Raw genomic sequence first — 26871 nt, forward strand, 5'->3', positions numbered from 1 at the left:
ATTCAACTCAAATACTGAGGTGAAGCCTCCACCCCTCTAAACACAGTAGGGAATAGGCACTCTGCTCAAACCTAGAGGGACAGAGCCAGGGTGCATTAGGAAGGATGGGACTTAAGGCTTCTCTATGACAACAACATCAGGGAAAGCATAGGTTAGAAAGGCAAAGCCCACCTCTTCTTTCCCTCAGAGACCAGGGGCAGGGCCTGGAAGTAATGATTCTTTTTGCTTCCTTTTCCTGTTTGCCTTTTCCAAGTGGTTATATTGTTGAGGTGTCGGGTGGAGATGGAGAGGGGCGCAGAGTCATGTCAGAAATCCTGTAATGAGAAACAAGAAAGGCACAGGGCAAAGATATGACTGCATGGTCCTACAGATGACAACTGCCCTCCTGACTTCCTCCCAGGGCTACTCCTAAAGCTCTGGACACAGCTGAGCGGGCAGGCCATGGGCTGTGGCCTTTCCACCTATCTGACAGATACACAAATTACCTGCCAGAATCTCCCAAGGACACACACTCCTCTTACCCTGCCTTCCACAGTCTGTTTTGGGGCCACTCACCTCAATGTTCAGCTCTGTAGAATCTAAGAGGTCCAGCCCAGGCTCATGGGGGGAAGAGTGCTAGAGAGAATGTGGTCAAAGTCAGAAAGGTCCTTCCCTATTTCCATCACATTGCAATCAATCACAAAGTTTCCTGTCCAATAACAAGTGTAAGGGCTGCAGTAGGTCTCTGAAGCAGTCAGGAAGGGAAGATTAGCAAAAGCAGGGTGGGCAGGAGGTTCAAACCTAGACTTCCCAAAGTCATCAGAGAAGTGCCTCCTCTTCTGACCTGCAGACTAAGTCCCTTAAATTCATTCCATTTTGGAACCTGAGAACGGAATTTTGCCTGAGGGGATTTTAGGAAAGACTACAGAATTTTAATAGACACCTTGCTCTCTAGTCTCTGGTTTAAATATGTCATTGTCTATTTTTTCCTTCTGAGCATAAGACCTCCGTTCCTCTGCTTAATTCCATTCTTTCTCCCTCTTCAAAGAACAGATAAGAGAGCAGAATAATATCAGCAGTGGACACATAATCCTTTTCAGTTTATGATCCTTTCTGTATTTTTTCATTTTGAATTTTGTGTAAAAGCTCCATTTTAAAGATGAGGAGGTTCAGAGGGGTTAAAGAGCTAACTTGATAAAGTGGTGAAACCATGCTTTTCCTATTAGACTGGCAGCATTTCCTCCTGGGGAAGCAATCAGGCTGGGGTAAAAAGGGAGTGAGTGGAGGAACAGAGTGGGGCAGCCCTTTAAGAAGACAGGAAGGAAGGCAGGATGCCCATGTTCCGTGCCTGTGCTCATACATTATGAAGAGACTAATGAATGGGCTGCAGGGTTGGACTAGATGACCTTCTGTCTCTAGTTCTAGAACTCCTTTCACTTCTTAGATTCAGAGGAAGAATGCTTATTTGGAGATTGAGAGGGGGAATGCTATTCCAGTACTTTTTGGTATTTTAAAATTTATTTTCCCTATTTCTTTAATAAAGATAAAGTCCTAGCAAAATGCAAAGCAACTTACAAACCTCCCTCCTTTACTCTGTGATACTTTCAAAAAGTCCTAAGTAACGTTCAGAGACAAAGGCATCATTAGGACTGATAGAGCAGAATCACTAGTTTCTCTTTCTCATATTTGCCTCTAGTTCTAGAGGGAGAAGGGAATGCTGGGTCCACTCACCTTGTCTAGATCTTGCCATTCTTCACCTGACTCGTGCTGAGTTTCTACCTCTCCTCTGTCTTCGTCCTCTTCCATAAGGCTGAGTCTGAGGGCAATGGTATAGAGGTTTCCAAAGTGTTCTTTAAAGGCCCCGGAGAATATCTCAGAGGCACCCCAGGGGAGCAGGGGTAAGCAGTAAATAAAGCAGGGCTTTAGGTTCCCATTCCTGCTTTAATCAGCAGCCCTACCCTTATTAGTTTTACATATTAGGGTTCCACATTGTATTAGAAGGAAATGTTCAGTGGCTAAAACAATTCCAAAAAGCATCAGCATAGAAGCATTGGATAAGGGGAGAATCCCTTCACTGTGGGTAACAGACCTGAAGTGAAGATAGAAGATGAAAAGAAAAGCTCACCGGGTCAGCTTTTTACCCAGACCAGGACCTGAAGGGCTGAATGGAGTCTGGGAATGCCGTGGACTCAAGAACCTTGACCTCTGGGTGCCTGAAAGGAGTTGGCTGTTGGGAATAATGTAGGATCAATGACAGTAAATAAAAGTAAAGGGAAAAAGAGGAGGTAAGGTGGCCAGCATTAAAGAGGAGAAAAGCTCAGAGTACAGGGAAAAAGATAAAATGTAAAGCTAAAAAAAAAAAAGGAGGAGGAGGAGGAGGAGGAGGAGGAAAGGATTGCATAAGGACCCAAGAATGAGGGAGTGCTGTAGGGGAGAACAAAAACAGTAAGACAGAGATGGCAAGACACCAAAGTGGCAAATCAGACGCCCAGATTCTCTCCCTCAGTCCTCACCGTTGGGTAAACTCTGATTCTGAGCTGCCTTCGTCTTCCATCTCTTCCAGCCCCTCCAAGGGCTGCCTATTCTTCACAGCTGTGGAGGTGAGGGTGGGTGTGGGTGGGATGCTGTTCAGCTGTAGGCTTTCCTCCTGGGATGAAGAGATGTCCTCTCTGTGCTGCCTGGAGGAGCCTGAAAAGAAGCAGATGTCCATATGTTAACTGTAGACCAGGTACTGCCACAAATGTTCTTACTTTTCAAGATCTGCTCAGGATTTGGTTAGAAAAAGTTAAGAAGGGAATGGAAAACCTATATGGCCTCATTATGTTATGACTAAAATATGAGTGTAGCCCTATGTACTAACAAGGCTTATAGAAGTACATATATCTAGCTCTTTCCATCTCCAGCTGCCACCATGTAAATATTCACATCTCCATTACCTTCCCTTCTTATTTTTTTTAAATATATTTTATTGGTTTTTTTACAGAGAGGAAGGGAGAGAGATAGAGAGTTAGAAACATCGACGGGAGAGAAACATCGATCAGCTGCCTCCTGCACATCTCCTACTGGGGATGTGCCCACAACCCAGGTACATGCCCTTGACCAGAATCGAACCTGGGACCCTTCAGTCCGCAGGCCGACGCTCTATCCACTGAGCCAAACCGGTTTCGGCTACCTTCCCTTCTTATGGCCATGCTTGCACAAAGAAACCAAGAACCTGGAAAGTGAACTGCTACTAGCTTAAGTGGAGGACAACAGGAAAGAGCCACACCCATGAGCTTGTAACCCCAGAGAGGAAAACTTGGGCCTCCAGGTGGGTTCTTCTAATCTCCCCAGCCTATGAACGGAGGCACTCAACCCTTGGGCACCTCCTCTGCTCCACCTTCACTGGCTTCCTTAGCCATTCAAGTTCACATCTTAAATAGAAATTCCCAAATTCATTCCAGCTTTTGCCTCTCCCCTGAATTCCAGATTCCTATCCCCAGCTGACTGTCCAACATCTCCACCTGTATTAACATGGCTAATACCAAAGCCCTGATCTCACTCACAGCCTTCCCCATCTCACTTATTATCAATGCCATTCTTCCAACTGTTAGGCCAAAATTCTTGGGTGTCATCCTCAACTCCTCTGTCTTACATCACACATCCAGTTTGTCAGGAAGTCCTATTAGTGACATCTTAGAAATATATCCAGTATCTGGCCATTTCTCCTGCTTCCTCGAGTCTATCATTTCATGAAAATTAGAACTTTTATGTTTCAGAGGATACCATAAAGTAAATGACAAGACAACCCACAGAATGTGAGAGAATTTTAGAATATCATATCTGATATGGGACTTGTATCTAAAATATATAAAGATCTCTTGCAACTCAACAATAAAAAGACAAACCAATTTTAAACAAAGCAAGGATTAGAATATTTCTCTAAATAAGATAATACAAATGGTCAATAAACATATGAAAGATGCTTAATATCGTTAGTTATTAGGGAAATGAAAATTAAACCACAATTCATTACCACTGGGAGATGAGTAAAATAAAAAAGACAGACAATAACAAGTATTGGCAAGAATGTGGAGAAACTGGGGTTCTCATACATTGCTGTTGGGATTGTAAAATGATGAAGGCACTTTGGAAAACAGTTTGGTAGTTCCTCAAAACATTAAACATGGAGTAACCATATGACTGAGCAATCTCACTCCTACGTATAGCTGAACACATATATCCATGCAAAAACTTGTACATGAATGTCCACAGCAACATTATGCATAAAAGTAAAAAAGTGGAAACAACCCAAATGTCAATCAACTGATGAATAAATAAAATGTGGCCTATCTATACAATGGAATGCTATTCAGCCATAAAGAAGTATAAGGTACTGATATATGCTAAAGCAGGGGTCCTCAAACTACGGCCCGCGGGCCACATGCAAATACAAATATTGTATTTGTTCCCTTTTTGTTTTTTTACTTCAAAATAAGATATGTGCAGTGTGCATAGGAATTTGTTCATAGTTTTTTTTTTAAACTATAGTCCGGCCCTCCAACAGTCTAAGGACAGTGAACTGGCCCCCTGTTTAAAAAGTTTGAGGACCTCTTGAAAACATTATGCTAAGTGAAATAAGTCAGACACATGAGGCCACATATTATATGATTCCATTTACATGAAATGTCTAAAACAGGCAAATTCAGAGATACAAAGTAGATTAGTGGTCTTGCCTAGGGTTGGGTGATGGGGAGAGTGAGGAATGACTAATATTTTTATTTTATATATATATATTTTTTATTGATTAAGGTATTACATATGTGTCCTTATCCCCACGTTCCCCCTATCCCCCGCTCATGCCCTCACCCCCCTGTTGTCCGTGTCCATTGGTTAGGCCTATATGCTTGCATATAAGTCCTTTGGTTGATCTCTCCCCCTTACCCCCACCCTCCCCTACCTTCCCTCCAAGGCCCGACAGTCCAATCAATGATGACTAATATTTTTAAATGTACACTAGAAAACATACTAGCACACCAAACTTGTGATTTCTAGGATATCACTTAAGATGAAACTATATAAGAAAATCAGTTTAAAGAAAAAGCCTTAGGTAAATTATATGATAAGTAGTGATCTGAAGGTAAAAAATCATGAAAGTTGTGTAAAAATATTTGAAATTTGTAAAATAACAGAATAAAAGATGTTAGGAAAGGGCACTGAAAATGTATAGATTTCTTAGTTCAATCTTTGGTTTCATCATTACTTTCTAATTGATTTTTCATAGAGGTTTGCTATTTTCAGTTGGCTAAACAGACCCTGATAAAAATTAGTACCCTTAATGATAGTAGATGTTCAATGAAATATTTTTTATTTAACCAAAGGCAATAGTTTGAAGGAGGCTAAAGACCATATGCTTCTTATCCAGGTCGTGGCAATAAAGGAAGTAGTGCTGGGGCCCCTGATATCTATACACACAGCATACACACACTGCACTTTACCTTCAATGCGCCTCTTCTTGGAGTGGGGGTAGCCCTGAGGGCTGCCCTCTGTTGTGTTCTCTACGGGGCTGAGGGAGTGGCAGTAAGTGGTGACTGAACCCCAGGGGTGGCTGGGTGCCTGGGAGACACGCTGCAGACACTTTTCCAGGTAGGACAGTCTAAGCAAGGGGTGGGATGAAGAAGCTGAAGTGATCACTGGGCCCTCACCATCCCCTTCTTCCCTAATCCACTTCTTTATCCACTCATCCATAACTTACAGTAGCTGCTTGTCCTGATGAAAAAGTCGGGGGGAAAACTCTGAAAGGAGCTCCAGGAATGCTAGATTTGGAGGCTGACCGGAGGAGCCAGCTGGAGGAAGCTCAGATAAGGAAAACTTGATGCCTTCCCTTGGATGAGCAGAATTATTTTAGGAAGATAGTCCCTTCCCACTTCCATCGCAGAGCTGTCCAAGTATACCCTCCTCCTGTCCCCAGCTTGTCTCCCTCAGCTACCCATCTACCAACTCCATTGCTCCTTCTCAACGTGCTTATCCTCCCTCCAGGACCTTACTCCCAGCTCTCCCTTATAAAGGCTTTGGGTTAGCCCTCTTAGGAATATTCAAGAGCACTGACTTCCAACTAATACTGGCTTACTTGTGTAGCATGACCACAAGGTCACGGTTCTGGAGCTGCTGGGGTCCAAAGCTCAAGGCAAACCTCCGTGCGAGGTCCCTCATCTCAATGAAGGCTGGAAGCTCATTCAGGCCCTGGGGCCCATGTTCCTGCAGCAGTTCTGTGTACAACTGTGTCCAGGAGACAGGATACATTTGGGAAATGGAGGAACAGGTGGAAACAGGGAAATAGAGCATTCCCTTCTTTGCCCAGAAATTCTAAAGGACTTTGGATGTTGTCGTTTACATTTACTCTTTCTTTCTCCCAGGCACTATCCCTGCTCCTGACCCTGCAGCAGAGAGAGCCTTCACCCCTGCTCTATAACAATAAATAAAATTGTCTGTAGCAACCAAAGGAGGTTAAAGAGAACAGATTAAAAAAATTAGAAATTCCCTATCACTTTATTATTGTTACTCCTAAGTCCCAACTAATAGTTAAATTTCTATTGAGTTAGGGTGGAAGCTGCCTGTCAGTTAAAAAATACTTTCAGCTCTAGCCGAGCGGCTCAGTTAGTTGGAGCATTGTCCTTTGCAACAAAAGGTTTTGGGTTCGATCCCCCGTCGGGGTGCACTGTGGAGGCAATTGATCAATGTTTCTCTCTCACATTGATGTTTCTCTTTCTCTAAAAGCAATAAAATTATCCTTGGGTGAGGATTAAAAAAGAAAAACTTTCTATGTGTCTAGTAGTTATGAAGGAGACCTTCATGTAAAGCAATAGTGAAAATAAATCAGAAAGTTCCTGCTCTTAAGGATTTCATATCCTAAAGGGCTGGGGGTGGACAGAGAATCTGTATCCTATAGGAAGGGCATGTCATAGTTTTGGGCACTCTAGGCAGAAGGAAGTACCTGCTTCAGGCTCAGCAGCAGGATTCGGGAACAATGACTTCGGTCAATCTGCCTTGCTCTAGTTAATGTTTCCTTGATAATGTCACCATAGTCACTGTAAAACTGAGGGAGAGGAAATGGAGAAGATAGTGTTTGACTACAAGAGAAGACCGTTTCTTCTTCACATTCCTAATTATGTCTCCTTCCAAAAGTCAATCAGGTAGGGCAACATAAATCTACGTATAAAACAACTTAGACTAGACCTTCTCTCTAGCCAAGAGGTGTAAAACCCCAAATGAATCAGAGTTTAAGCAAATAAATAAGGGAAGAAACTCTGCTCTGAGCCCCTTTCTTGGAGAATAGTAAGCCTGCTAGTGCGAACTCTTATCCAGCATTTAAGTCTTTACTATTTTTCTCACACTACTAGACGAGAAGCTCCATGAACAAGGAACTTTGTCTATTCTGTTCACGGCTTTGCTCTTAGTGTTTGGACTGGTGTTTGGCACATAGATACTCACTAAACAGAAATCAATGCAATGGTGGGTTGAGGAAACTTGAGATCCACATCTAGATATCATGTGAAAATTGATCCCTCTTCCATTCTTTGTTTTCCTTCCTAGATTACCCCATTCCATAGATTGGGTTCACAGAAATGGGTATGTCCCCTCCAATGAATTTCTTCCTCCCAAATACCTTCCCCCCATAATTATTTACTATGAAGTCTCTTTTCTTTGTTCCTTTATTCTAAACTCCTATTGCCCTTTCCCTCCTACTTCTCCCTTAACTGTGATACCACAATCTCTCCCACTCTCCTTTCTGTAATGCTACAGTGTCTGCATTCATGCCTGTGATCAGCTTGGTGCCTCATTGTACCTTGTTATAGTGTTTGAAAACATCTGAGGCTGCATCCATTTCCAACACCCCAAAAAGCAACAGCTTGCAGAACCCAGCCAGGAGGCGGCGCCGCTGATGCAGTTGCTCTATCTGTAAATGATCCTCCTGGGAATGACCTGGCTCATATCAAATACAGAATGGAAATATCAGAATCACAGATTCAGGCCTCTTGTCCTATTTGCCTGAGGCAGGCCCAAGCCCTAGACCCTTCCTGAGCCCCAAGTAAAGAATCCCTGTACCCTTGACCATTTCTCCAGGCTGGATGAAGACGTGGTCCATGAGGAAGCTGGCTAGCTCAGACTGGAGAGTGGCTTCAGGAAGAAAGACAAGGGGCCTAAGGAAATCGCGTCCCCCCACAATCATCTGAGGGCTGAAGATGATGAGTATATCACTTAATAAGACAAAAGCCTGTTAGGGGGAAAAAAGAATGCTTAAGGACAAAACATTGATCAAGATCAAAATTACACAACTAATTTCTCCTTAGAAAGGGATTCCTCAAACCATGGAAAGACTTGTCTCTTTGGTCCCACTTGATTAAATGCTCACCTGTTCCTGGACCTCAGGATCCACATCTGAGAGGCAGCTCTGGCAGAGTTCACAGAAGGCTACCATCCTGCCCTTCAAAGTCAATAGCTGTTTCTGTGGAGACAGTGGCTTCAGGGGAAAGAATGAAGACACAGGCTCCTTCATTCCCATTCCCCCTACTCAGACCCATATTCACCTGGGAAGCACCTGATCCAGAAAGGTGGGTTAGTGTCCAGAGAATGGAAAAATAGACAAGAGTCAAGGCTGGCAGGATCACCTGTAACAACCAAATGTTACAAAAATGAGGGATGGGTCAGGAGAGTAAGGGGAAGGTAGGGAGGGGGAGAGATAGAGTAAGGAAGGGAGAGAGAGAAGGGAGACGTACACACAAAGCAGTAAAAAGAGGCAAAAGGGGGAAGGAAGAGAAAAAATGAGATTAGGGGAGATCCAATTCCTTTTTTGGTAGAAAAGAAGTGGTTTCAGACAATCTTCAGATATTATTATCCTGAGTAAAAATGTCACCTCTCCCTAATTTATTTGAAGTCTTTTATAATCTCTCAGTATTATTATCCTTGACTCTCAGGAAACCGAAAGGATAGCTGTTTTTAGGCACTGGAAAGTGCAGTACACCTTCCAAGAGTGAAATGGAAGGACAATGCACATGTGATCTTCCTCCTTTGTGGTCTAATCCACATCTCCGGAACTGGAATTTCCTGAGCGAGTTTTTAAGAGATGGGGCCCTTAAAAACTCCTCTCTGCCTCCACATCTCCAACTTGTCTACTTGCCTGGCGAGGAACTGCTCCTGTGTCCACAGCCTTCCGGAGGAGTCGGTAGCATGGCTCATAGAGCTCCCATCGAGTTAGGTCATGAGCACTTGAGGGGGAAAGAAGGAAAGGGAAATGTTATACCAGAACAGAACAAGAAGAGTCAACTCTGTAGAAAACAGAAGAAATTGAAGAGGAAGGAAGAGGCTCACTTGTAGAAGGCAGAGAGGCGCTTCATAGTGGCTGCCAGACTGTATACCTCATCCTCATCTAGGAAGGACGACTGAGGACGAAAGAAGGTCCACAACTGGATTTTCCCCAAGAACTCACTGATCCAGTTTCCCTGTCTGTGGCCCACTCCCACTTGAGTGTGGTGTGTCCTGTCATTCAGTCCACTCCTACCTGCAGCAGCTCTTCAAGTTCTTGCTGGAAACGGTCAGTGAGCAGATCCACTAGTTGGCTGCGGGAAAAGTCCACTCGGCCAAAGAATGTGAACTCAGGATTACAGAGCAGATAGAGGGCATGAGCTCCAGCCTCAAGCACTGCTGGGTCTGCGTGCTTCACCACAACCTCCTGGAGTTGCTGTAAAAACAGCTCCAGGTGCTGAGAGAAAAAAGGGGCAGAAGCTAGTGCTGTTAGAAAGTTGGGGAGGACCACTCTTCTGGAGGGGAGTATAGCTGAGGGAGGTAAGAAATTGGGTTGAAAGTATTAAACTTCAAAGACAAGATACCTAAGAAAGGGAAGACTGATTTTTCTGAAGCCCAGGCTTTTTGAAAAGAACCAGATACTAGCAGTAGAACCTTTGGCCCTAACAGGGAAGCAGCACGGTAGAGGAAATACATCTTCCTCCTCACCTTCTCTAAGCGCCTGGTGCAATAGATGTTGAGGTCAAAGTAGTTAAGAAGCTGGAGCAGGGGAGCAACCTTCTCTGCATCAGCTGAGAACTGTGATTGAGAGGGAGACCAACTTATTAACTAATATGTTGTTAATTCTTACTCCTTTTCCTCTCGAGAGACCATTTTCTTTCCACCCTGTCATTCCCAGATGCTGACAGTGGGGCAGTTCTACCTTGGCCAGGAGCTGAGGTAACAGGGGAATGAGGTGCTCAGTCAGCTTCACCTTGTCATCCGCTTGAATCTTACGTTCTTTAGGGGTTAAGCCCTGGAATCAGAGTCATTTCAGGATGTGGGAAAGATGTGAAGAAACACTGGGTCCAGAGGGCATGTATGTGTCTCTCTCCTCCCCACAATCTTATCTATTTAGGAAGGAAAAGAGAATTCAGCTCCCTTCAGATTTTTTTTCCTGGAAATGGAATTCTTTGAGGGGCAGAGAAAGGATAAAGATGGATAATACCTGTCTGGATGTAATACTGCCAATCAACCCTCTCCACCCCTCATGCCATACCTTCCTCCCAGTGACCCGTCCCACAGGCGGGTGACCCTCTGAAGCTTGCCGAACACTGGACACAAGGATTTCTATCAGCGTGCTCTCCTGCACATCGCTCAGGTCTGGGTTGGCAGGAGGATGAAAACACAGAATCATAGATTAGCCACCTTCCATCTCTGCGTCTTCCCCCACCCGTGCCGCCACTGCCCATTACACCTCTGCCTTTTACAATACAAGAAAGAAATATCTCTTGGTTTCCTACTAGGAGGTGAAAGGTACCTCCCACCCCTGGCTACCATATGATACGAACTCTGGTCCTTCTCCAGCAGCAAGCTTGTCAGACTCTCCCAGTCCTTCAGCTGAGACCCTGCACAGTCCCACAGGCTGTCTACTAAGTAAGCAGCATGGTCATGGAGCTGTGGAAGAAGGTATACATTAAGCTACTGAAGCTACATTATAAAACTCTAAGAAGTGGCACCATGTCCCTCCTTCCTATGGTGCCAGCTCCCATCCTTCTCTATCTGCAGCTCTATGCACAATAGCCAAACAGCTCCTTCCTATACATCACCTCACTCTCCACAAAGAAGGACAGCAGAAGGTGGAAGAAAGTCCTCTGGGCGTGTGGACTTCGGCGCCGCTCTCTCCCACTCACTGTTCTTGTCTCATATTCAGGGTAGAAGAGCCTGGTTGAATGGACACAAGGAAAAGGCACAGCATGGGAAGAAATAATCACCATAGAGGGAAGAAATAGTAGTAAACCAAGGAGAGGTATGAAAAGAAAAGAGGTGCAGACCTAAGGAAAGCCCTAAGGAGTTGAGAGGGAAAAAGACTCTGAGAGAGACTTTAATAGGTATGGGGCATTCTTAGGAAGAACAGCAGCAGGTGAGGGAGAGAAAACAACAGAGGATGGTGTTAAAGAAACACATGAAAGGAGCCCCACTCACTTCCAATACAGAAACTCCCCCGCAGCAGAGGCCAGGGCTCGGTTAGAGGCGTACACAACAGGGTAGATGCTCTCACAGTCTGCATCTGTCAGCACCCCTTCCATGTTCCTGTCAAGAGCAAAGGAGAAAAAGCAGATGGATATGGATGTAGTCTTCTAGCACAACTAAGGATAGAAACAAAAAGATGAAAAACAATGAGTATTAACTCACAAAGTACTTTTAAATGAAGTGTGGAAGTCAGAGGAGTATGGAGAGAGAGAAGATAGAAAAATTTCCCCCTGGAGTTCTTGCAACTTAGAAATGATCTATGTCTTTTAACTTGCACATAAGGAAGAGTCAACCTATGCTAGATGGAGGGACAGTACCCTGGAAAGACCTGTCTGATGATGGAAAGGTAAGAGTCTGAGATGCTTGTGTCCCCACTTCCCAGGACTCACTTAAGGATAAGTATTAGCAATCTGACAGCCTCCACTGCCACATCGTACTCTCGGTCCATGACCATGGAAACCATTCGGTCCTGCAAGAAGGAAAACATTGATCGAAACCTCACTGTATCCACCCCCCAAATCATGTTCTTTTAGAATTTGAGATTCCTAAAGAAAGAGAGTAGAAGCAGATGCTGGGATAGCTACAGATACGAGTATATCTAAGCAACAGAAACATAAAGATGAGGTGGGGAAATGAGAGCCACAAGGAGGAATCAAGCACACAAGTACTGTCCCAATTTCACCTTGAAGCGGCTGGTAAAGAGCTCTAGGCGTGCAGTCATGTCCCGGTTGCTGTACAACCCTTTGAGAGCCTTCAGGCATTTCAGACGAACCTCTCGATGCTATTGAGGGAAATGGAAGTATGACTGACTACTCCTCTACTCATCCTCACTGGGCCTCTGTACTTCCCCCTGCCTCAAATTACTCATTCTGAACCTCAGTGTCCTCTATACCAAGGATTCTGAGGTACCTAAAAGACAATGAACAGCTATCTTATTATTTAAAAAATAAAAGGATCACAGCAGAATCCAGCAATCATAGTGAGAAGGATCTCTGGTTATCACCCTAGCACCTGCATTACCAACCCATCAATAACGTTCTTTACTTTCTCCCCTTTACTCTGGTTTTGCGGTGTTTTATTCCTTGGATAGGTCTTTCTCCCTTCTTATCCTACTTCCGCAATACAAGGTTCAGGGCCTTGATGGGTTGGTCACCGATGACTAGTGAGGCACCTAAGTGGCAGGACTAGGAAAAACTGAAGTGTCCTAGGGCAGGGAAAAGAATGAGGGGGAAAGAGGAAAGGCAAACTGACTCAATTCTCACCTTATCATGCAGGGTCCAGCCAATATATTTTAAATAGCTATCAGTGAGGAAAGAGCTACTGTAGCTTTGCATCCAAGACCCGAGCTCCTCGATACAGATAGCACGAATCTCAGGAAGGACATCCCTAGGCATAGAGAGATAAATTGTCCCTTATCACCTTCTCTCCAAATTCACTTTCCATCGTACCAGATTATCTCCCTGTCATAGAATTTATTTTCTTGACTAAACACCATGTACCATGCCTTTCATTAACTCTTCCCGATGTAAATATGATAGATAAAAAGTAAACATTTTCCTTCTGTTACCAGCCCATAAAATAGTTGATCTTATCCTCCCTGCCCCTTTTAAAAACTGATTTTGGAAGTTAATTTAACCATTGGCCAAATAGTGTGTGTGTGTTTTACCTCCACTTCAAGAAAAGATTAAATTAGCTAAAGGGTTCTGAAAAGGTACAGGCTAAAATCTAGATAAGAGTGAGAAACAAATACAGATGAATTTTTTTTTTTTACTTAATTTTACCCGCCTTTAAACAGTATAAAACTCCCCACCTTTAGCATAGTGAAACAGCAGGCTGGGGTTGGAAAAGGCTTGCCAAGCTGTACATCCTCCGAAAATCCCTGCCTTTTCTCTCTCTGCTCTTATCCTCTCAAGTCTCTAGCCCCAGGACATGGGAGACAGGGAAGGTATTGGATAAAGTTGGAGCAGAATATTCAGCAAAGCCCTATCCCCTTATTTTCTTTCCCAGAAGAGCTTACAAGATCCTTTGTAGATGGGGATAAACTAAACCTTACTAATCGAACATATTTGTTAGTTTTTGCTCCAGCTGCATTAGTTCTAAGACTAAACAAATAATTCTGAGTTAAGGAGGGGGCCTTGTTACTTCTACAGACTCTCTAACCAAGGACCAGCTGCTTCAACAAGAAGAGCCCATTAACCCACCTGTACCGATGTACAAAGACACCTCTGAAGAGGGCATTCATCATCCCCTCAATCTCCTGTTGGTGCTCTTGGAACTGGAGGACAGGAAGGAACAGGTCAATTTCTCTTGTACACCAGCAATATAAGGCCACAAAACTATTTTAAAAGTATGGGTTACACCTATTTTCTATTCATTACAGAACAGTCTGAACCTTGGTATCTTATGTTCCTTTTAAACCTAATTCTGGAAGAAACTGTATAGTCAACTGCTACCTCAGAGGCTTATGTTTGGAAACAGTAGTATCCCCCTCTGCACCTGGCTATTTTTACCATCTTTGGCTATTCAGAGGCCCTAGCTGGTAGTTATATGTTTTTGACTAACAACAAGTGAGAAAATGAAATTTTAGTAAATGTAGTTTGTTTGACAGAAGATGTGGAAGTAGCAAAAAAAGAGAAGGAAGAGATTACATCAGGGGTGGGGAAAGTCCGGCCGTATAAGGCCAGGAAATCATTTGGTCTTGCCTACCAAGGCATTAGGGGTGAGTTAATTGTTTGACTAAATATAGCAAGTTAATTTTTAAGTTGATAATTTTGTATGGCTATGAATGATGTTATAAATATCCAAATGGCCCTTGGCAGAAAAAAGGTTCCCCACCTGTAAATTTAAATCAATGGTTCTCAACTGGAGGCCCTCCCCAAGGGCATTTAGCAATGTTGGAAGACATATTTGGTTGTCACAACTGGGGGTTACTATTGCCATCTAGTGCTAGAAATCAGGGATGCTGCTAAGCATCCTGCAATATCAGGACAGCCCCTGCAAATGTCAATAGTGCTACTATTAAGAAAATCTAGACTGATGAATAATAGATACCAAAGAAAAAGAATTATAAGGAGAATTACAAGGATTACAGGGTATCAGAACTATAAAAGAACATCCTTTAAGATAACTAACACTAGCTCTTCAATAAGTCAATATGTATACTGTAGGAAAATGGGGAGAGGCAAAGGTTCTGTTTAAGATTAAAAGAGACTTAAGACACATAACAACCAAATGTAACACATAGTTCTTAATTAAATCATGGTTATAGCTAATCAAATATAAAAACCATTTGGGGAACACATGGGGGAATTTTAATATAAATTGGAATTAGAATCTATTAGGGAATCATTGTTAGTATTTTTGGATGTGAAAATGGTATTGGGATTATGTATAACTATGTCATCTTTTAGAAGATATATTTAAGTCTTTAGGTAGAAATACCAGTATGTCCACAATTTACATAAAATAGTAAAAAAAACAAATGAGCAAATATTAGTTGTTAAGTCTAGATAATTTGTATATAGTGTTTGTTCTAGCAGTGTCTCTATTTTTCTGAATTTTTGAAAATTTCAAATTTAAAAGAAAAAGGAGAGGGAGAGGGGAAGGAGGAAAGGTAGATCATCAGTACCAAATTATATAGAAGTTTGGAAAAGGGAGATTGAAAAAAGGTCATTGGCTATAGGGATTAGAAAGTTACTGGTTTGAGAAAAATGAGAATGGAAGTTAGGCAGCAAAATGGATTTAGGTGGATATAAAGATAAAGTTAGGAAATACTTTCTCAAGAAGAGTAGAATGAAAGAATGATTCAAGGGCTACATATAAGTGGAGAGAAGAAATGGTTGGGAGAAAGAGATTAAAGACAAAAAGGGGGATACTTGATGAAGCAAGAGCATAGAGAAGTAAAAAGAAAAAGACACTAGTGTATTCTTATAATACAACGTGCCTAAGATTTGAGATAGAACTAATATATACAAGATTTAAGAGCATACTCACAGTGAAAGCTGAAAGAAAGAATGAGGGAAATAAAAAGGTTCCCTCTCTAATGATTTAGCACAGATGAAATCTTTGGCAGGGTTGGGAAAATGATCAATTGGTATAGTTAGACTGGTGAGTTCTACCACCTCATGGTGGGGAAGTCTCAGATACCAAGGGAGTGTGTGTGTATGTGGCAGGGGATCAGTGTCTAATCTCATAATGGATACAGCTGTTTAAAGGTTTAATCAGTGTTAAAGATTCTGTTAGGCCAGGGGTGGGCAAACTTTTTGACTCGAGGGCCACAATGGGTTCTTAAACTGGACTGGAGGGCCGGAACAAAAGCATGGATGGAGTGTTTGTGTGAACTAATATAAATTCAAAGTAAACATCATTACATAAAAGGGTACGGTCTCTTTTTTTTTTTTAGTTTCATTCATTTCAAACGGGCCGGATTTGGCCCACGGGCCGTAGTTTGCCCACGGCTGTGTTAGGGCTTATGTCCTCCAGTGGTCTTTTTTAAGTGCCAGGCTAGGCAACTTACTTATCTCATTTAATCTTCATTAAAAGGTAGAATTATAGCCTTTTTAAAGAAAAGGAACTGAAACTTAGAGGTGTTACACAAGACCATGGAGCTAGTAACTAATTGGAACAGAATTTAAACTCAGGAGTTACTGAAAGGCCTGTACCCTTTCCATTCTTTAAAAATTTGGCTCCTCCATATCAGTGGTTGGCCTTCGTAATCTTGTGGTGACCTGTTTATTGTATACTTGACAAGAACTTAACTCCTTGCATGATATGTAGGCACAACACCCAAATACTTCTGATAATGAATGCAGACAAAGGAAACTGAGCAAAAGTGGAATTATAGAGAATTCTAAAATTTACTCTAAATTAGAAATGATAATAATTGAGCCCACATCCCAGAAACAAGATGAGCATGCAATGACCTCTGACAGGATGGGTCTATTAAAATATTGCCAGTCTCCATTATTCATGATCTGAAAGGGTGCTTGGGGACCTGTGCCTTCCAAGAGAAAAGCGCTTGGGGACTGATAAGGCGGGCTGTGGCAACAGTGAATGAAAGACGGAAGAGAGGGAGGGAAAAGGCAGGGAACACTTCTCACCTCTCTGCGTTTCTCTAACAGGCTCTCCAGCCGCTCAGATGCTCTCTGTGCTGGACCCTTATTTCGTTCAGCCTCATACTGACGCTGACTGTTGTCTCTGTGCAAACTCAGTTGGAGGGCTACTCTTACCAGAGAGGTCATTAGTTTCATGGCTTTGAGTCAGGAAAAACAAGATAAGGCAATCATTACTTAAGTTGGGGGAGAGAGGGTAGGTTAAAAAAATAAGGGAATAAAAAGCAGTGAAAATGAAAAATTAGAGCAGTGTGGCCCTCAAATCCCAAGACTATTCTAGAGTGGACTTTTCTTTCTCCCTAACCCTATTAGGCTTTTTTAAATACTCAGCATATTCCCAGTAGTGAGTTATGAGAAACATAGTAAAGCTGGAAATGGTCACTGTGTTTCACCCTTTTGTACAACTCCACTAGTGAGAAACGAAATTGGAATTGGGATAAAAGAAGCATGGCCTTGAAATAAAGAGCTAAGATGCAAGTACAAAAGAAGATCCAAGACTGGAGAACAGAAGAAAGTCCTAACAATCCACAGGAGAACGTTTATAGAGTAAAATGAGTGCTCACCAGCTAGGGTACTAGTGTGACGAAAGGCGCGGACTTGGGAGTCTGACAGGCCAGTGAGCAGGGAGATGAGGTTATCCATTGGGAAGCCATCATAAAGCAGGCTATATTGGCACTGATAGACCAATGTTCTCACAAATTCACAGAAACTACCCTGGAACTTCTTCCAGGATGGACCTGGAGCTGTCAGAGGATAGTCTCCTGAGTCCTACAGAGGGTTTGAAAAGAATGGGAACTTTATTACCAGGTTTATGAAGCCATAGGGACGTTGGATGCCAAAACCCAATGTATAGTCAGGTCAGTGTAGCTTAGTGGTTGAGCAGCGACCCATGCACCAAGAGGTTCTAGTTCAATTCTCAGGGCACATGCCTGGGGTTGTGGGTTCGATCCCCAGTAGGGGGCCCACAGGAGGCAGCTGATCAATGTTTCTAAACCCTGAGAATCCTGACTTTCTGTCCAGGGGGCTACATGGAAATCAGAGCGTAGGAGATTGAAACTAAATAAAAGCATCTTTTTAAAAATCCAATGTATAGTAAATATATTATCTCTGTTATACCTCATTTCCTGCTTTCTCAAATCTAGAGGCATATTCAGATAATATCTATGGATCCCTTTTGACCCCACAAGATTGAACTTCTAAAAGCTATCACATTTCCCAGAATCGAAAGAAGGGGATAATGAGTCTTGTGCTTTGAAATGAGTGGCATAATGATCTTGGCCTTCTCTTTCCACCTCATTAAACTGTTCTGTTAGGTGCCGGATGATCTCCGAGTTGGACATCTTCTTGAACATCTCAAGGGTCACAGTGCCTACGGAATGGAAGAAATGAGGTATTTACAAGGAAAATAACTGAACACCATGACTATTTATATATACATCTGAAGATGCGCTAGGGAATATATTGAAAAGAACTTAGGTGGGGAATCAGAAGACCCAAATCTGCTATCATCTAACTGTATATCTGCTATAAGGCAACCATTCTAGAAAACCCAAAGGAATTAAGCAGTGGAAAACTGCAGTTATAAAAAATTCCCCCTCCCCCCACCCCGAAAAAAAAAACAGATTCTGGATTCTTATAATACAACATGCCTAAGACTACCTGGCCCAATAAATTAGGTCAAGGCCTCTGGTGGCCCATAGCTTCAGTGAAGAAATATGCTCTGAAGTGGCTGAGAAATAGGAATAAGAAAATAAGCCCTAGCCAGTTTGGCTTTGGATAGAGCGTCAGCCTGAGGACTGAATGGTCCTGGGTTCGATCCGGTCAAGGGCATGTATTTTGTTTGCAAGCTCCTTCCCAACCTAGGCCCTGGTCGGGGCTCGTGCAGGAGGCAACCAATTGATGTCTCTCTCACATGGATGTTTCTCTCTCTCTCTGTCTTTCACTCTCTCTTCCACTCTCCCTAAAAATCAATGGAAAAATATCCTCTGGCAAGGATTAACAAAAATAAATAAATAATATTTCATCTAGAGAGAGGAAGACTAAAAGATATCTGATGGGACCATTTTAATTTGTGAATATTAGTATGATTAATTATTTTTCCACAAAAGGTCTTGTCTCCAAACCAATATAGTTCCCTACTGGATCTCTATTTACCAGTTAACAATATAGTTAAATAAGTGAAACTTTTCTTATGCTTTAACCTTCTTTCTTCATTTAGGAAATGCCTAATCCTACTCCTCTAAATGGAAGTTTCATAACACAGGAGCAGAAGACTAGAGACCAGAAAGGGGTAGGAGTTTCCTCACCTTTACAGCCACAAGATCGGATAAAAAAGTTAATGAGCTCCAGGAATCCTGAATCCTGGTTTTGCTTGTAGCTCTCCAGCCACTCATCCACCAAAGACTAGGAAAACAATATGGATGATTTATATTTTTGGCACTATGACAGACTATAAGTCCTGTGTGATCTTCCCAAGTGAAGCATCTAAATTTCTGATTGAATTTTTTAAAAGTCTTTTAAAATTTATTGCTGAATTGGAATGAAAGGTGAAATTCCATATGGCTAAAAATAAAGTGAAGGTAGCAATCCTTAGAGATAAGCAAACTGACTGTTGCCCTGGAGGTTTCTATTAAACCCTGAGAATCCTGACTTTCTGTCCAGGGGGCTACATGGAAATCAGAGCATAGGAGATTGAAACTAAGCACTTTCCAAGAAAAGTAGTTCAAAAAGGAGGCTCCTGCATAAAGCTAAGTCCTGCAAAGAGTCACATCCTTATGAAAGCAAGAATGAGAAATAAACCTACAGGTCAGAAGAAGACAAGAAAACTAGCCAGCTATGACCTTAGTGTGAGGTGGAGAGAAAAAATAACTGTCCCTTGAGAATTCATAACCATAAACCAGCTCTCAGATCTAGATTTTCAGTCCATATTCATACTATCTATATTATCAGAATAATCTCAATCAGAGAATTTAATTAAAAGTGATTCTGGAGTGTCCCCAGTTAAATGCAGATTCCTCTCTTAAAAACCCAACTTTAGCCCTAACCGGTTTGGCTCAGTGGATAGAGCGTCGGCCTGTGGACTCAAGGGTCCCAGGTTTGATTCTGGTCAAGGGCATGTACCTTGGTTGCAGGCACATACCCAGTAGGGAGTGTGCAGGAGGCAGCTGATCAATGTTTCTCTCTCGTCGATGTTTCTCTCTATCCCTCTCCCTTCTCTGTAAAAAATCAATAAAATCTATTTTAAAAAACACACAACAACTTTAGCCCTAGCTGGTTTGGCTCAGTGGAGGGAGCGTCAGCCTGCGTACTGAAAGGTTCCAGGTTCGATTCTGGTCAAGGGCACATGCCCAGGTTGTGGGCTCCATCCCAAGTAGGAGGTGTGCAGGAGGCAGCCGATCAATGATTCTCTCATCAGTGATGCTTCTCTCTCTCCCTCTCCTTTCCTCTCTGAAATCAATAAAAATATATTTTAAAAAAACACACCCAACTTTAACCCAGGCCTCTAAAGAATTCCAACATACAGAGCTCCATGGAAAATGAGTGGATCATAGTAAAACCTAGTAAAGAAACAAGGCACTGAAAGTAAGAACCAGCAGGAAAAACAGACAGCAGAATTATATTCACAGACTTTAGACATTGAAGTTATCAGATTATAAAATTATTATGCTTACTATGATTAAAGAAATAAAAGAGAAGCTTGAAAGTAGAAGCAAAGAACAATTAATTTTGAAAGGGACAAACAAAATTTGCTGGAGAAATATAATAAAATTTAAAACTTCAATTAATAAATTAAAAGCAAATTGGACATAGCAGAATAGAAGATGAGTAAACTGGATGATTAAGTAAAAGAAATTATCCAAATGCAGCCAGCCCAGAGACCAACAGAAATAGTGAAGGAGCTATTAAGAGACATGGAGAATATAGTGAGAAGTTCTAATGGTATCTACTTGAATTCTAGAAGAAGATAATAGAATAAGGAAGAGGCAATATTTGAAAAGAATTTTCTGTAGTTGTTGAAAGACACCAGTCCTCAGAACCTGGACACTAATGGATCTCAAACATGACAAAACATCCTATAAAACATCATAACACAAAAGCAAAAAAAAAAAAAATCTTAAAAACCGTCACAACAAAAAGAGATCACTTACAAAGGATTTGCATTTAACACAAACAAAAACATTTACAAATTAGATATGCACAAATACATTAGCCTCTAGCCATATCTGGCTATTAAAATTAAATCAAATAAAAATTTTAAAAATCCATATCTATATGTGGCTAATGGATACTATAATGGAGAAAATATAGAACATTTTCATCCTTACAAATTGTTGTAATAAGCCAGGGGTCCTCAAACTTTTTAAACAGGGGGCAAGTTCACTGTCCCTCAGACCGTTGGAGGGCCGGACTATAGTTTAAAAAAAAACTATGAACAAATTCCTATGCACACTGCACATATCTTATTTTGAAGTAAAAAAACAAAACAGGAACAAATACAATATTTGTATTAGCATGTGGCCTGCGGGCCGTAGTTTGAGGACCCCTGTAATAAGCAATGCCAACTTAGACTGATAGCTGACTTTCAATAGCAATAAGGGAAGTTAGAAGGCAGTGGAATAACATTTTTAATGTGCTAAGAGAAAAAATGTCATCTTAGAATTCTATACACATCAAAGAATCTTTGAAGAATAAAGTAAAGACATTTTATACAAGCAAAGAAATAAGTTTGTTAACAAACTAAAAGAAAATTTAAGGGATAAACATTGGAAAACAAGAGAATGATTCTGTATGAAAAATTTGAGATTTTAGAAGGAATGATGAACAAAGAAAATGATAAAAATGTAGGTAAATATAAACAAATATTGTATAAAATAGTAATGTCTCATTTTCTGGGAGAGGAAGAATAGATACAACTAAAACACTGTACACTAGCATGTAAATTGGAAGGGGCAATTGGAATTAAAATGTGCTTAAGTATTTGTAGAAGATGTAAATACAAAAACAAGCAAGGAAAGGGGAAAAAAGAGAGGAAAGGCAGGATAAAGTGAAAGTACATAAAATGGTAGAAATAAATTCAAATATATCAGTAGGGACAATAAATAAAAATGAATTAAACTCTCTTGTGAAAGGAGAGATTGACAGAATGGATTAAATCCAGATATATGCTGTATGCAGAAGACAATTCCAAACATACATAGAAAGTAAAGAGGTAGAAAAAACACTAGGCAAATATTTAAAAAATAAATAAATAAATAAAGCTAGCCCTAGTTGGTTTGGCTCAGTGGATAGAGCATCGGCCTGCAGATTGAAAGGTCCTGGGTTCAATTCCAGTCAAGGGCACATGCCTGGGTTGCGGGCTCAGTCCCTAGTAGGGGGTATGCAAGAAGCAGCTGATCAATGATTCTTTTTCATCCTTGATGTTTCTATCTCTCTCTCCCACTCTCCCTTCCTCTCTGAAATCAATAAAAATATATTTTAAAATAAATAAAATAAAGCTAATGTAAACATGTTAATACAAAACAATTTTTTGTCTTAATGTTTACAGATAAAGGAATGTCAATATCTATATATATAAAACCCTAATATGCAAACAGACTGAACAGCAGAACAACCAAACAACCGCTATGACGTGTACTGACCACCTGGAGGCGCATACGGAACATGGTGGGCATCAGTAGCGGAGGGATGGTGGAACAGGTGAGTGGGGCCAGCGCCCAGTGCCGGTCCTGATCATTCGGTGCCATCAGCAGTTGTGAGCAGCAACTGCCAGCACTGAGGGGCAATTGGGATAGTAGCTGCAGCTCGCACCTGCTGCCAGCACCGGCCCTGCTTGCACCTACTGCTGGCACCAGCCCCAATGGCTCTGCACCGTCAACAGGTACAAGCGGGGCCAGCGTCGTCAGTGCGTGGGAATGGCACTGGGAGCGAGGGCGTGGTGGGAGGGGCCAGGCGGGGGCACGGAGGATGGGCTGAGACCTGCTCTTTGCCCACCACAGCCTCATGGCCCACAGTTCCTTTCAAGGTGCACGAATTCATGCACTGGGCCCCTAGTAATACAATAAAAGGTTTGATTTACCAGAAAACAAAGCCTCAAAATATTTAAGGCAAAGATGGGTATGAATACAAAGAGTGTAATTGAAAAAGTCACCTTTTTACACAACTATCTCTGTAATTGATATATCAAACAGACAAAAAAAACACAATCCTCAAAACCCCCTTAAACTCACAGTGGAAATATCAAAACAGTATCACATTTAACACTTTATTCTCACCTAAGAGAACACTCGACCCAACAACTGGAGAACACACATCCTTCAAGCACATGTAAAATAGTTTCTGGAAAAGGACTAAATGCTGTCATAAAGCTAGTCCTCAAGTTTCAAAGCCTTATTTTCTAACTACAATGCAATAGCATTAGAAATAAATAACAAAAATATAAATAGAAAAATGCAATGCTTGAAAATGTTAAGCTTCTAAAAACTAAAAATCTACATTACATATTAACATGGGTGAATCTCAAACAATTAAAATAATTAAGTCACAGAAGACTATATAAAGAATGATTCATTTGTTTAAATTACAGAACATTTACTAGTGATAAAACTATAATGTAAAGACAAGGAAATGATTAATAGAAAATTCACTGTAGTGGTTATCTCTGGGTGGTGAGGGGACTGTGAGGGTAGGGTAGAAGATATATAAGGGTCTCTATAGAACTATTAATATTTCATTTCTTGAGCTAGGGCTGGAGTTCTGGGTGATCATTTAAAATTTTTTACATACTTAAAAAATGTTGAATATACTTTCAGATGATAACAGAATTATAATCAGCTATAAAAAAATGTGAGGAGGAGCCCTAACCAGTTTGGCTCAGTGGATAGAGGGTCGGCCTGCAGACTGAACGGTCCCAAGTTCCATTCCGGTCAAGGGCATGTACCTTGGTTGCAGGCACATCCCCAGTAGGGAGTGTGCAGGAGGCAGCTGATCGATGTTGCTTTCACATTGATGTTTCTCTCTATCCCTCTCCCTTCCTCTCTGTAAAAAATCATAAAATATATTTTTAAAAAAATGTGAGGAGGGGAAAAAGGAATTAGGTATAACTGTCAGTGAAACTAAAGTGATAAGGGTGAACAAGTTGCCACCCATATCCAAGCTCTCTTTCTAGATTATCCAATGCCTCTCCCTGCTTCACTGCTCTGTGATAGTTAGGAAAGGAACAATCTCTCTCATCTAAGGTCTCCCTTATTTCACTTCATGATCTTATATGTCTTTCCTGATACAGATTATGTTCACTAAAATGCCCACATTAAATCAAGTTTGTAGACACTTGTCCTTATCTTTTCACCCTACAAAGGGTGTGATGGTATCAAGAAACAGAGTGGACACTGTTTTACCTGCATGTCACTTTTGGCACCTTTCACAGCATCAAAGAGATCACTGGCTGGTGGCTCTGATTCTTTCTGGCTATGACCACGTATCATTCGAGACCCCTTCTTAGGATGTTTTGCCACCTAATAAGTATAAAGAAATAAGGAATATTTTTTAAAAGTGACGTTAACAGCCGAAACCGGTTTGGCTCAGTGGATAGAGCGTCGGCCTGCGGACTGAAGGGTCCCGGGTTCGATTCCGGTCAAGGGCATGTACCTGGGTTGCGGGCACATCCCCGGTAGGAGATGTGCAGGAGGCAGCTGATCGATGTCTCTCTCATCGATGTTTCTAACTCTCTATCTCTCTCCCTTCCTCTCTGTAAAAAATCAATAAAATATATTTTAAAAAAAAAAGTGACGTTAACACGTGGTTTCATCATCACATAGGTAGGCTTAAGCTGCCAATTATACAGCAGAGTTTGAGTTACTGCTTAGATCTGAAATAATTTTTATATTGTGAAATTTTTCTCTTAAAAAGCCCCTTAGCCCTATTCTTATTCCTCTGAATCCTAATAACCCTTCTCTTTTATTCTTTTCTCTTCAAAAGTTGCCTTCTTCCTACTCTGCCTCTTAAAACTCTTTTTTTTAATGTTTTTATTTACTTCAGAGAGAGGACGGGAGAGGGAGAGAGAGATAAAAACATCAATGATGAGAGAGAATCACTGATCGGCTTGCCTCCTGAACACCCCCTACTGTGGAACAAGCCTGAAACCTGGGCATGTGCCCTGACCGGGAATCAAACAGTGACCTCCTGGTTCTTGGGTCCATGGTCTACCTCTGAACCACACTGGCCAGGCTCTTAAAACTCTTTAACAAGTCTTGTCCTTTCATCAAACGTATCTCCTGAGCCTCTTTGAGATTTTCTTTAGCTGCTTCCCAGACCAGGTTTGAAAACAAAAAGTTGACTGACTCACAGGGGTTGTTTTGAGTGGTCGTTTTGCTGCTCTCTTCTTCATATTGCGTCTCATGCTGTCTTCAAAGTCACTGCCTTCATCAGCTGACAAAGAATCACTATCCCTATGAGGGAATGTGGTTCTCCTTAAATACAACACCCCAGTTCCTCCACAGGAAAGGGTAAATAAATTATAATTTCTTTTTATTTCTAACTGTACCCCCCTCTCCATGAGAAAAATATATTCAGATTTTCTTCAGGAAGACATGAGCTTACTGTTAGCCAGTAACGACAAATTCTTAAAGGAAAACTCACTTGAATAAAGCAATGGCGATGAAGAATGAGGACCTAAAACCCTTTACTAATAGTCTCTAAATCTATACCAGTATATATAAAAGCCTCAGCGACTGTGACCAGTCGCTATGACGCACACTGACAATGCAGGAGCCAACCTCCCTCGGCTGGCAAACCCCCCGCCATTCCTCCCCCGTCCGCAGGCCCGGTCAGACAGGCCCCACCAGGTGGCAGGAGGCCCCCAGGCCCCGATCGGGACTGGGCGAGACAGCCCCGATAGGCCGGCCAGGCCTAGGGACCCCACCTGCACACCCCCTACGTGGAATTTTTATCCCATGTGCACCAATTTTGTGCACCGGGCCTCTAGTAAGAAAATAAAGTGATATTTACTTAAGCAGGCAGAGGAGTCACTGCTGTGTGGAGACAAGTGAGCATGGCTTGGGAAGTCATAGATTACTCATACATAAACAGGAGATTAACATGGGCCTGAAGTTAAATTCCACCCCTTGAAACAAATCCACATGTCTTATTGATTCCTATTAAGTTTACAACATAGATATAACCTGGTTCTCAATAGTAGTACTGTCAGAAACAGAAATGATTTGGAGGAAGTCAACTGAAATAACCTGGGGATAAATCGGATGTTTGCATAGGATTGTTTTTTTCTGGAAAGATTAAAAAAATAACCTTCACAGGAAAAGCTCAAAAATGGTAACAAGTAAGGATCTATAAAATCCCCAAATAAAAGCACTGAAGGGCACCAACTGCAAAGTGGTAGTTGCCTAGTACATGTCAGGCAACAAATAAAGAACTCGCGTCTCCCCCTTCCCCTACTTCCCGCTTCCACTAGAGGCTGTCCACGCGGAATATACAAACGTGTTCGAGAAAGGTTTGCCGAGCTGGGTGACAGAGTCAGAGCAGCATGTGTTACTCTTGATGCCTGCAACACGTAGGGCAGATAAAAACAGCCAGCAGCGCTGGACGGGGGCGCTGCTGTGAACCACAGAGCACCTTCTACTATCGCGTTGGTAAAAGGACAGAGGGGAGAGCTGCGACCGTGCAGGCGAAAGCCAGACAAGGCAACAATTTTCTGCGCCAACTCCACTCACCCCTCTGAAGTCTGGTCCGAGTCCCCGTCATCCCAGGGCACATTGACATACAAACTGGACGCAGACAGGCTCCTCTGTCCACCTCCCATGGCTCGCTGCAGTGGGGAGGACATGCTGCCTGAGGAGGAGGAGCTATGGCGCCGGGAGGAGGCAGGGCGAAGGGTAGGCATGGTGGTCCCGCTGGAGGAGGAGAGAGAGAAAATGGCTCCTACCCTCCCAGCTGCCCCTTTTCTTTCCAAGGGAACCGCTGGGAACTTGGGGGGGGGGGGTACACACACAATAGACAGTCTTGACCTAAGGCGCCAGGGCATTAAAGACAGACAGACGCAGGCCGGGGGCTGGAGCTGCTGCCCAAGGGCAGAGCAAGGCACGCGCCAGAGCAGCTGAAAGCGGACCCCACTCCCGATTTGGAAGCGCAAACTGCCTGGTGCAAGTGAACCAGCAAACACGCAACAAACAAACACATAAAAATCGAAAAGCACCCAGACGTTCATTTCTAGGAAGTTAGTACTACTTGATTCCACACGGAATGGAATGGGACATTT

General features: G+C 42.2%; 1 protein-coding gene across 1 annotated transcript; it reads right to left on the reverse strand.

Annotated features, from left to right (window-relative positions):
* Nucleotides 1-26439, reverse strand: STAG3 (stromal antigen 3). The gene is made up of 33 exons (XM_006081030.3): nt 26327-26439; nt 24946-25048; nt 23999-24115; nt 18911-19007; nt 17897-17973; nt 17168-17372; nt 16593-16744; nt 13695-13768; nt 12756-12879; nt 12176-12274; nt 11883-11962; nt 11446-11553; nt 11070-11184; nt 10812-10917; nt 10520-10623; nt 10184-10276; nt 9970-10059; nt 9518-9718; nt 9328-9398; nt 9137-9224; nt 8547-8627; nt 8372-8464; nt 8065-8233; nt 7805-7941; nt 6953-7054; nt 6089-6237; nt 5714-5842; nt 5457-5614; nt 2493-2667; nt 2105-2206; nt 1711-1795; nt 556-615; nt 1-314 (listed from the first exon to the last, which is right to left on the reverse strand). Exons 1-33 carry the CDS (start codon nt 26437-26439, stop codon nt 306-308), a joined length of 3666 nt encoding a protein of 1221 aa, XP_006081092.1. The 3' UTR covers nt 1-305.
* Nucleotides 26440-26871: the final 432 nt, after the last annotated feature.

The sequence above is a fragment of the Myotis lucifugus genome, unplaced genomic scaffold (genome assembly GCF_000147115.1).
Source record: "Myotis lucifugus unplaced genomic scaffold, Myoluc2.0 scaffold_0, whole genome shotgun sequence".
NCBI lineage: Eukaryota > Metazoa > Chordata > Mammalia > Chiroptera > Vespertilionidae > Myotis > Myotis lucifugus.